The sequence below is a fragment of the Apium graveolens genome, chromosome 6 (genome assembly GCF_009905375.1).
Source record: "Apium graveolens cultivar Ventura chromosome 6, ASM990537v1, whole genome shotgun sequence".
Taxonomy (NCBI): domain Eukaryota; kingdom Viridiplantae; phylum Streptophyta; class Magnoliopsida; order Apiales; family Apiaceae; genus Apium; species Apium graveolens.
The window spans coordinates 73953926-73965854 of record NC_133652.1 but is presented as its reverse complement, the minus strand read 5'-3'; the positions used below and the strand labels follow the sequence as shown (position 1 = coordinate 73965854).

General features: G+C 37.8%; 1 protein-coding gene across 2 annotated transcripts; it reads left to right on the top strand.

Moving 5' to 3' along the window:
* Nucleotides 1-2186: 2186 nt before the first annotated feature.
* On the top strand, nucleotides 2187-9902 carry LOC141667964 (pleiotropic drug resistance protein 1-like). Of its 2 annotated transcripts, XM_074474619.1 has the most exons (23): nucleotides 2189-2842; nucleotides 2959-3079; nucleotides 3187-3275; nucleotides 3381-3465; nucleotides 3568-3727; nucleotides 3826-3902; nucleotides 4290-4343; nucleotides 4435-4525; nucleotides 4621-4922; nucleotides 5012-5293; nucleotides 5433-5749; nucleotides 5852-6012; nucleotides 6103-6206; nucleotides 6291-6444; nucleotides 6532-6689; nucleotides 6805-7137; nucleotides 7261-7551; nucleotides 7934-8017; nucleotides 8130-8263; nucleotides 8391-8618; nucleotides 8701-8872; nucleotides 8977-9231; nucleotides 9374-9902. In XM_074474619.1, exons 1-23 carry the CDS (start codon nucleotides 2484-2486, stop codon nucleotides 9635-9637), a joined length of 4275 nt encoding a protein of 1424 aa, XP_074330720.1. In that variant the 5' UTR covers nucleotides 2189-2483; the 3' UTR covers nucleotides 9638-9902. The 2 variants fall into 2 exon arrangements, with proteins under 2 accessions (XP_074330719.1, XP_074330720.1); XM_074474618.1 differs by having other exon boundaries at nucleotides 2187-2842; nucleotides 6103-6444.
* The last annotated feature ends 2027 nt before the right edge of the window (nucleotides 9903-11929 follow it).

The window sequence follows — 11929 nt, the reverse complement described above, 5'->3', positions numbered from 1 at the left end:
TATATATTTCATCTGATAACAAAAGATATTGTTAGTCATGTCTGTAGCCGATTAAATTGTGGATGGGTCTCGTCTTCTTCATCTCCTGCCAATAAGTATCTTGCAGTAAACCTTGAATATTCATAAAGTAAATTGTGTGGCCTAATTTGTTTTATTAAAGCGTCATTTGTGCTCTGTACACAAACACCCAGGTCAAGCAAATATAATTTGCCCCATTGTGTGGGGGAGAAGAATTTTCCAACTCCAGTTTCCGGTGGGAGTCTAACTCCATGAATATGAATATGGTTTAAAAGTCAGTCGCGTGCTGTCTGACTATTTCTTCATTCAAAAGCGATATAGGGTGAGGCTGCAAGGTGTGAGCAAGATTTCTTAATATTTTTCTTTTTCATTTATTTAGTATTACCTAGCTCGAGTGTCCATCTCCTCGTGCATGCAACAAAATGTTTTTTTTAACCACTTTTTTGTCAATCCCCTTACCTATCGTTATTTTTTTTTTTGTCTTTTTTGCCAAGTACTCCCCCTATTTTTTCTTTGTATTGAATATAGTATCTTCAATAAAACGTCCAAATTCACTGTTGGGGTGACATTCCTTGTACTAATACTAGCGCTGTCACCGATCTATTCAACTCACCTGTTTGGCGTACTTTTCTTTCCCACTAGCTCTTGTGCCTCTTGCGGGAGGTCAAAAACTCACGATTGATGTGTTGGTGTGTAATCAATTAACCAAAAAACATAGGAATAAGCACAAAATTTTGAAACGCAAAAGCTGAACTAACTCACTCACTCACTCAAATTTATTTTACATCCTTTTTATTTGTCCAATACTGTGCAACCTCTAGAATGCAGATGTAGTAACTCAAGTAATAAAGGCTTATGCCTTGTCGAGTCATGGTTCTTATTTGTTTGAACATATACTTATGTATAAAGCATATATAACTCTGATTAATTTTTTTTTAAAAAAATCCATTGATTAAGAAAATACCAGTAAAAGTTATAATTTATGGATGAAAGGACGAGAACGATACACATAATAGATTGGATAGAAAATGAGGATGTTGAAGATTTTTGAGTCGTCCCAATATGACGGGGTACGATTGATGGTTGCAAGAAGACACGGTTTTGTATTCTTCTAGTCTGATCACATAGTTGCCTTGAGCATACTCCATTAGATGTTCAAACTTTGCTACCATACTTTTCAACTATGGTGTACAATAATTTCCAAGTCGTTCAAGCCTTCGGCTTTTAAAGCACAAAAAAATAAATAACAGAGTCAAGTCTTTACCTCACTTCTGTTCCACTTGCTTTCTCCGGTCTTCGTTGCTGTTATATTTGAAATTGGAGAGATTTAATTTTAAACAATTTAACTTATGGGTTCAGAAATAATTTTAAAAAATTCTTTGGTCGTACATAAATTAGACATATTTTAGTTGGTTGCGTTGAGATTTTTTGTTTGACAAATATTGTTTATAATCTTATAATTATTATCCGTTCTAAAAAAATTTCTGGCTAGACTTTAAAATAACAGAGAATGAGTCCTTAAGCGGTGCTCAGAGTTGGGATTTATTTCAGGGGAAAAATTGTGAAAATTTCACTACTTTCTTTTGATTTTTGAAAATTTTAAGATTGTAGATAAATGGAGTACTTCTTATGCTGAACAAAGTACAAATGAAATGACTTCTGAACTTTCTTTAAGAAGTTAATTTATTTCAAGTAAACAAATGTAAAACAAATCAAAAGAAAGATTTTATAATTTTTTTAGATATACTGAAAGTTAACTGCCAAATCTCCACATATTGACAAATTTTCGATGTGCAACTCAGTCTAATTTTTTTGAATCTGTACAAATATTCATAAATCTTGACTGCCAACATGAATTCATCAAAAAATTAGTAGAGATTAAATTTTTGATTATGTTCGAGAGCTATCTCTTTATTTATTTTTCCATATTTTATCTTTACATATAATCTGTTATAAAAAGAAAACTTAGTAGACGTAGTTTAATTTTTTTTTTCCTGAGAGTATGTAATTATGTATAGTCAGTGAGACAGTATATTGTAAAACAATATTCAAACAAATACACAAAAATAAAAATAAAGGGAACGCAAAAGCTACAACAAATATTTTTATTCAGAAAAAGTGGTTGGTTTGGTTTAAGTTGTGTTTGAAATGATCAAAAAATGTGTAACACTAGTCAAATAAATACTCCAAGTCCGGGCGCCAAATACTCAAAGCCATATCAAGAAACTAGATTGTTGGAGCCCTGGTGAAGTATACTTTTTCCCAGTTGAGCACTCACAAATCTTCCTCCTCCTCCTCCTCCTCCTCCTCCTTTCATCCCTTGGTCTATTTCCTAATAAACATCTACAGCCTCCATATCACACAATATATATACTCAGCTGCACATTCTAAGTAGTTGCAGAGTTTCTAAAAAAATACTTATATATTGAGTTATTAAATTCGAGGGAGTTGAGGATTTCAAGAAAATGGATGGTGCAAATATATACAGGGCAAGTCATAGTGTACGGAGGAGTAGCAGGGAATCAAAGGGGAGTATGAGAGCAAATAGTTCTGCATGGAGAGATCAGGGTATGGAAGTTTTCTCCAAATCAACAAGAGATGAAGATGATGAAGAGGCTTTGAAATGGGCTTCTCTCGAAAAGCTTCCTACTTTCGATAGGCTAAGGAAAGGTTTGCTTCTTGGATCACAAGGGGATGGTGCAAATGAAGTTGATATTGATAGTATTGGAGTGAACCAGAGGAAAAAATTACTTGAGAGGCTTGTAAGGATTGCGGATGAAGATAATGAGAAGTTCTTGTTGAAGCTCAGGGATCGTATCGATAGGTATTGTTAATAAAATGATTATGATTTTTTTTTTTGGACATTTGTCACTGGTTTTTATTTCTGACAAATGAACTCTGGGGTTTTGCTTTTCTTTGTGATTGGATTGATTCTGTTAGAGTTGGAGTTGAGATGCCCACTATTGAAGTTAGATTTGAGAATTTGAATGTTGAAGCAGAAGCTTTTTCAGGGAGTAGAGCTTTGCCTTCTTTTGTCAACTTCAATCGTAGTTTATTGGAGGTAACAACACAGTTATAAATATATATAGTTGTATTTGTCTTTCCATGATCTTGTAACATAATTATACTTATAGTTATGTATGGGTTCTCTCCTTTGGCTTGACATAGGGATTGTTAAACATTTTCCATTTAATTCCGAAGAACAAGAAGAAACTTACCATCCTTGAAGAAGTTAGCGGAATCCTCAAGCCTTGCAGGTGGGCTTTGATTTAGAAAATTCGGATAATTTATTCTTTGCTCATGAAGTCTATATTCAGAAAAGTTTTACTCCCAACACTAATTATTCCTGTCACGTGTTTTAGGATGACACTGCTTTTAGGTCCTCCCAGTTCAGGGAAGACCACACTGATGCTTGCTTTGGCTGGAAAGCTAGACCCGACCCTTAAGGTAAATTTCACAAAGATGCGTCAGTCTTAGCCCAAGCATTAAACTATTCCTATTAAATTTGGAAAATAATTCAGAAAATTTTAAATTGTTATGCAATACTAGACTTCCGGAAGTGTGACTTACAACGGCCATACCATGAAAGAGTTTGTTCCCCAAAGGACAGCTGCGTACATTAGCCAACACGATCTTCATATAGGAGAATTGACAGTCAGAGAAACATTGGCTTTTTCTGCAAGGGTCCAGGGGGTCGGATCACAACTTGGTTAGTATTTTGCGCTTCTTTCTTTTTATGTCGCTCGTGGTGATATGTTTAATTCTACATGAAGTGCATGTCATAATACACTTTTCTTTCCCTCCCAGAGTTGTTGGCAGAGCTGGCAAGAAGAGAGAAAGATGCAAACATAAAACCTGATCCTGATGTTGACATCTACATGAAGGTAAATGCATGTGAACCTTATTCAAAATGTGCAAGTGAAACTATGCATTATTTACATATCATTTTGAAGAAAATCATCAACCTGGACAGTCTTATCGGAAAGTGATAAAGATGGCAATTTGCATTTTTAAACTTTGATATCTATTTCTGCTTTACATCCTAAATTTAGTACTCATCTATACCTTCTAAACAGTTTGATCATTAAAAAATGATACTGAAAGATGCTAAATATCATCAAGTAGAATATTCTGGCGGATGATAAAGTCTAATTTCCTATATTTTCTTAATCGATACAAGCAAGGGTCTGGTGCTTTATACAGTTCAAGAACAGTCCTAGTATTTGTGACTCTTTAGTCAATGTAAAAGTTCCCCTTTTCCCATTATATAGGCAGCCGCAACAGCAGGTCAAGAGGCTAGCGTGGTCACAGATTACGTTCTGAAGGTATTATATTTTTTCCGTGGAGCCTTCACAATTTCATTGGGAAAAGGCAACAGCACAATAAAAGAATGAATTCCTTGTCAAAAAATTGCAGATTTTGGGACTCGATATATGCGCAGACACAATGGTAGGAGACCAGATGATTAGGGGTATATCGGGAGGACAAAAGAAGCGTGTCACAACAGGTTGAACAAACATTAAATTTGATTACATCTTCGAGCAATTAAATGAGTTTTTAGGCTAATGTGCGTGATATTATAAATTATAATGTTAACTACAGGTGAGATGATGGTGGGACCATCAAGAGCACTTTTTATGGACGAGATTTCTACTGGTCTCGACAGTTCGACAACATTTCAAATTGTTAAAGCTCTCCGGCACAGTGTGCACATTCTGCAGGGAACTGCTCTCATCTCTCTCCTGCAGCCAGCACCTGAAACTTATGATCTATTTGATGACATTATTCTTTTATCAGATGGCCATGTTGTTTATCAGGGTCCCCGTGAACACGTGCTTGAGTTTTTCGAATCTATGGGTTTTAAATGTCCACAAAGAAAAGGTGTTGCTGATTTCTTGCAAGAAGTAAGTGATCCGTGTAAAAATTGTTTAACCGCTTGCTTGATTTGTTACCAACTAAAAAAGTTGACATACCTTATCTAATTGGGTTGCAGGTGACATCAAAGAAAGATCAAAAACAGTACTCGATAAATAGAAATCAGCCTTACAGATTTATTACATCGAAAGAATTCGCGGATGCTTTCCGGTCATTCCATGTTGGGCAACATGTTCGCAACGATCTTGCAACTTCATTTGACAAAGGTAAAAGCCATCCAGCTGCTTTGACGACTAATAAGTATGGCCTTAAGAAGACAGAACTTTTGAAAGCCTTGACTGCGAGAGAAGTTCTGCTAATGAAGAGAAATTCATTCGTTTATATTTTTAAATTATTTCAAGTGAGTTTCTTTTACATTGATACTTTTACCGGTTTCATTGTTATTTGTGTCGGTTTCATTGTTATTCGTGTGCATGCGATATGCGATGTTAATTGTGCCTATAATGTGACCGACACTAATTACTTGTAATTTTTCCCAGCTTACAGTCATGGCCTTACTGACAATGACGTTGTTCTTAAGGACCGAGTTCAAACGTGATAATGTAACTGAAGGAGGGTTTTACATGGGTGCTTTATTTTTTGGTGTGGTTATGTTAATGTTTAACGGGTTGGCAGAGCTTGCCATGACAATTGCAAAGCTTCCTGTATTTTATAAGCAACGAGACCTTCTCTTTTTTCCTACATGGTCATATGCTCTTCCAACATGGATTGTTAAGATACCTGTGACATTTCTGGAAGTTGCGGTCTGGGTATTCCTTACTTATTATGTCATTGGATTTGATCCAAATGTTGGAAGGTGAGCAATTTAATTAAGACACCTATCATAAGTAACTGCTTTCAGTTTCTTTTTTCTTTTTTGGTTTAAAACTACAAGACTGAATAACATTCCTCAATGCAGATTGTTCAAACAATACCTGATACTCTTACTAATCAATCAAATGGCTTCTGCACTATTCCGGATGACTGGGGCACTGGGTAGGAATATGATTCTTGCAAATACATTTGGAGGGTTTGCATTGCTTATACTTTTCGCGTTATGTGGTTTTGTCCTAGCTCGAGGTACTAAAATGTCAACTGAATGTCGATTTTGTTCTCCACTCATTTTTCTGATATTGAGTTAACCTGATGCTTATATGTGTTATTCTTCAGGGGATGTACCGGACTGGTGGTTATGGGGTTACTATAGCTCCCCAATGATGTATGGTATAAATGCCGTTGCAGTGAATGAATTTCTTGGTCATCAGTGGAACAGAGTAAGCTTAGTTGTACTAATTCTATATATTCCCTTCTTTGCGTTGTCTAAGAAAATTAGTTTGAAATCTTTTTTCTTGAAACAGTTAAATACAGATGGTGAGACCATTGGAGTTGCAATTTTGAAGTCTCGAGGTTTCTTTCCTTATTCATACTGGTATTGGATAGGGGCAGGGGCATTAGTTGGATTTATTCTCGTACTTAACCTCGGCTACACGTTAGCACTTACATATCTCAATCGTGAGTGATTTAGTTTTACGATTTTAGTTTTGATCTTCTTAATGCAAATAGTTAATTATTTTGCTAAATTGTTACTATACCCTGCAGCTCTGGGAAAGCCTCGAGCTATTGTATCAGCGGGAAGTGATGCTGCTGAGGTTGAAGAATCCACTGAGAATAATCAGAAGAAGAAAGGAATGATTCTTCCATTTGAACCACATTCTATTACATTTGACGATATAAAATATTCTGTTGACATGCCTCAGGTACATAAATGGATTAAAAAGGAACAGTTGTGGTTCTCTCGCATTCAATTACAAAAGCTACTTTTACTTGGTCAAAGTGCCTGATACTACAATGTCTAAACATAAACTCTTACAGGAAATGAAAGAACAAGGTGTTGTTGAGAATAAGCTATTACTTCTGAAGGGTGTAAGTGGATCTTTCAGGCCAGGTGTTCTTACTGCCCTAATGGGTGTCAGTGGTGCTGGTAAAACCACATTGATGGATGTGCTTGCTGGTCGGAAAACTGGTGGATATATCGAAGGAAACGTGACTGTTTCGGGGTATCCAAAGAAACAGGAGACATTTGCTCGGATATCTGGGTACTGTGAGCAGAATGACATCCACTCGCCTTATGTTACTGTGCATGAATCCTTGCTTTACTCAGCTTGGCTGCGGTTGCCTTCAGAAGTTGATACTGCCAAAAGAAAGGTCTGTCTGATTACAGAATGGCTCGATTAATTATTGTAAACTGTATCCGCTTATATGCACAGATTAAACTGTAAATTGAGATGGAGCAGAAAATTTTCCACTAATTGTTTCTGTCTTCTGCAGATGTTTGTCAATGAGGTCCTGGAACTTGTTGAACTGGACAACTTAAAGGAAGCGCTGGTTGGTTTGCCAGGTGTAAATGGTCTTTCTACTGAGCAACGCAAGAGGTTAACCATTGCAGTCGAATTGGTAGCAAATCCCTCAGTAATATTCATGGACGAACCAACTTCAGGGCTAGATGCAAGAGCTGCTGCAATTGTGATGAGAACAGTTAGGAATACCGTAGACACGGGAAGAACAGTTGTTTGCACTATCCATCAACCAAGCATCGACATATTTGAAGCTTTTGATGAGGTGAATGCTTCTTACAAGTAAAACACCTACATATCTGAACACAAAGAACCCCACCCACCCATACAGGATGTAGGGGGCCATCAAGGCTGCCCTCGCAGGAGCTCCCTGACGTCTTTAACAAAAAATATTGCTCGGCATGAAAACCTTAATAATTTTAAAAAAATTATTTAGGTTTTCCCATGTCATATTGGGAAGAACATTATAATTAAATGAAAAAAAGAAGAGGTCAGAAAGGGAGTGTGCCCCTAGAAATTGCTTCTGTTATTCATTATATCCATGCATTAATATATAAGTATTTATGTATAATGAATTAGCATTAAAGGTTTGTTCAACTCTGTGTAGATGATATCTAGACTAAAACTATCATTACATTTGGTCACAGCTTTTCTTGATGAAGCGAGGAGGAATGGAAATATATGCAGGGCCGGTGGGTCAGCATTCATGCGAACTAATCCAGTACTTTGAGGTAACACTCCATGAATTAGAATATGTATTTATATATAAATACATGAGCTTTAAAGTTGATACTTTTTCTGTATGATTATACTGATTTCTAAAACTTGACTTGATCCTTAAAGGATATTGACGGTGTAAGTAAAATCAAAGATGGATATAATCCAGCCACCTGGATGTTGGAAGTTACTGCATCTTCTCAAGAGATAATTTTAGGGGTTGATTTTACAGATATATACAAACATTCTGATCTGTACAGGTAGGCTAACTTAACCAAAGTTGTTGCACGTTATTGGCAAACTAACATTCCCATTTGATCTTTTGCGTGTGAAACTTTGCTTCTTAAACATTCTACTAATTTTTCTATGAATGTTTGAATGATATAGGAGAAACAAAGCACTTATTAAAGAATTAAGTACGCCTCGTCCTGGTTCCTCGGATGTCAGCTTTCCTACTCAGTACTCACAATCTTTCATTGTCCAATGCGTGGCTTGTCTTTGGAAACAACGATGCTCGTATTGGCGAAATACATCGTATACTGCAGTCAGATTTGTTTTCACCATTGCTATATCATTGATTTTTGGATCGATGTTTTGGGACCTTGGTTCGAAAATGTAAGCTACACAGTTCAGGACAGCAAATGGACATATATAGTCTACTTTTCCATCTCATTCAAATTTGATAAACCTTTTGCAGAAATACTCGGCAAAATCTCTTCAATGCAATGGGTTCTATGTATGCTGCGTGTCTCTTCCTAGGGATCCAAAATGCTTCATCAGTGCAGCCGGTGGTTGCTGTAGAACGAACCGTGTTTTATAGAGAAAGAGCAGCTGGAATGTATTCAGCTTTGCCATATGCCTTTGCCCAGGTACTTCTTCCTCTTACGTTGATTTGTTTTTTTGATATCTCTTGTGTACGCGGCTGTTTGTTATTATGGAATTTTCTAATGAAATTGATGTAATTTTTTCTCAGGTTTTAGTAGAAGTTCCATATATCTTGTTTCAAACCGTCACATATGGTCTTATTGTCTATGCAATGATTGGATTTGAATGGACAGCCGTAAAATTATTTTGGTACTTGTTCTTTATGTTCTTCACATTTATGTACTTCACCTTCTACGGCATGATGACTGTGGCCGTCACTCCTAATGCTGATGTTGCCGCCATTATCGCTGCTGCATTTTATGGAATATGGAATCTCTTTTCAGGATTTATTGTCCCACGACCTGTAAGTTATAGTACTTTGAACTCAATCTATTTATCTCTTGAAGATTTTGAAATTCAAATTTTTAGTAGTTTTCCGTGAACATGAAAAGGACACAGAACAACGTTTATTAACATCGCCTCTCGTCATAATATTTTGAAAACAGAGTATACCGAAGTGGTGGAGATGGTACTCTTGGTTATGTCCAGTTGCTTACACATTGTATGGTCTAATTGCATCACAATTTGGAGATATTGAAGACAAGAAACTTAGAGACACAGACCAAACTGTCAAGAAATTCATTGAAGATTATTTTGGATTCGAACATGATAAAGTTTGGGCAATTGCACTTGCAGTAGTTGGATTCACACTTCTTTTTGCAGTCACATTTGCCTTCTCCATCAAATCATTCAACTTCCAGAGACGGTAGAAAATTATTCCGGAGATTTTGGTCAATACACCTTAAAAGTTGTCCAATGGTGACAGAAAAGTAGACTATATACATCGAGATCTTTCTCTAGGAGGAGGAGGACCTTTTGTATAATCTAAAGCTGTACATATAGGCTGTTTGTGCAAGGTCAATACGCTTCATACATTTTACATCGCCACAATCAAGAGTTTCTTGTACAAAAACTTGTGTAATGTTTTGGAGAGACCTATATATTTCAATATTTTGTAGGATTTGTTTGGTATCATGGCCACCCTTGTGATTGTTTTTGGTTTTTAGTTTTGAAATTATTTTGTTTACAACTGAAAATTTTGTATTAAATTTATCAAATAAGATACTACATGCATCATATTTGAGTGAACTGCTGATAAGTATGGTAAAAGGTAAAGAAAAATCAAGATACAATGAGTGATTTGCTAAACTTATTAAGGTCAACCAGAAAGCGGTGTTGAATCTAAAGTTGCGGAGACAAGGTTTTATGTACCCTCCTGCATATATGTTTTCTCTTGATCAGGACTGCTGGATTACCGTGTTCCATTTTATTTATGCTGTCTGATAGGGTATAAGAGACCCGGCTAGGATTCAACCTGGATCTAAAAGATATCAGGCTCGATCGATGGACCGAGACCCCCCTCTCCCAGGACAGCCGAATGGAGAGACCAGGCGCGGGCCATTCCTATGACCCGGATCCTGATCCAACCCGAGACCCTGGCCTGATGCCTACCCGGATCCGGATCTGGGCTCAAGCCACCATGAGGGGGTCCCAGCAAACACATTCACATCCCACAACCCGCCAGCCAAGGAAGGGTATGTGGGCACGTGGCTATGACAGCTATCAACAACCAACACACCAGACAAGCACGACGCGTGTCAAAAGGCCGTTAGGACACTCTGAAGGTGGTCCTCCCCTGGACACGTGTAAGCGATCCACCCAAGTCAGGCGTCCTCTGGTCCCAAGATCCAACGGCCCAGATTTGGAGGTAACTACCCCTAAACCCTAACTTGGGGTTATATATACCCCCAAGGCTGAAGGGTTTAGGGGTTGGAAAATATTCACTCTTGCACACTCACACACTCTCATATATTCATAAACACACAGCAACCATCACATATACATATCCATACACACACACACACACAACAACCTCTATATTACATATATACATCTTCATCTTCTCCAAGGCCCTGTTCTTATTCTTACACCGGAGGCGCCGTGGGAGCCAAACCCCCCTCCCGGTGTTGTTTTGCAGGCGCCCAACCAGCAGCTACACCTCATCCACGCACAGAAGGTCCAGGAACGCCGTCGGACGGAGCCGCCCGCTCACCGGAGTTATCATTTGGCGCTAGGAGGAGGGGCGCTCCATCCTTGGGTCTCGGTGCCCCTGGATTCATCTTCATCAGCAAACTCTTGAGAGAGTCCACTTCCAAACCTGTAAGAACATAAATAACCAAACCCTTTCTTGAATATGAATTTTCATTTTAGCCACGTTTGTGTGAGCTTGTTACTTTAGGCCACGTTTGTGTGAGCCTGCTCTTGTTTGTTAAGTTTTGGTTGTTTAGGGTTTGATAATCTTGATAATCTTGAAGCCTGAGGTTTGATAGTCTTGGTAATTTTAAAACCCAGAACTATTTTAGCTTGCATATTTTCTTTTGTATTCAAGATCCTGCTGTTCTTGTTTAGTATTATTGTTAGCAAAACCCAGAAAGTTTGCTTGCTGTTATTCTGGAAATTTTTTGTAACCTTCAAAAAAGCAACCTCAGATCCACATTTGTAGCCTCAAATCTTGGTCAGTTGTTTGTACAATTGTGGTAATGGCAAGAGCAGGAAAAAGTACCGTTGGTAGGCCCTCCGCCAGTACACATATTCAGGATCAAGACCCCTCTCAAGTTCAAGAACCTGGGGGAGACAGGGAGACCTTCCAGGAGCAACCACTGACGCAGCATACCCCGGTCAGGGATGCTAGAAATGTCATAGAGCTCAATCAGTACAAGTACACCAATGTTCCAGTTGTAGAGGAGTATATGGCTAACTTAACAAGCCATGAACTTACTGAAGCAATCAGGCTCAACAGAGATGAACAAGCCCGGGCTCAGATGGAATTTGAACAAGATGATGAGCAAGAAGAGTCCGGGGACTCTCAGCAATCCAGGAGATCTGTCTTCGACCGAATTGGGGCTAAGGCAAAAAAGAATCAAAAAGAGCCTAGTAAGAAGGAGACAGAAGCAACCAGAAAGAAAAAGTTAGAAGAAATCAGAGAAAAGATAAGAAAGGAA

Bases quoted from the DNA above. Each gene is read 5' to 3' on its own strand.
- LOC141667964 (XM_074474618.1), top strand. From the start codon at position 2,484: ATGGATGGTGCAAATATATACAGGGCAAGTCATAGTGTACGGAGGAGT. The intron at 3,080-3,186 runs GTAACAACACAG...GGCTTGACATAG, and splicing joins TCAATCGTAGTTTATTGGAG to GGATTGTTAAACATTTTCCA. The intron at 6,690-6,804 runs GTACATAAATGG...AAACTCTTACAG, and splicing joins ATTCTGTTGACATGCCTCAG to GAAATGAAAGAACAAGGTGT.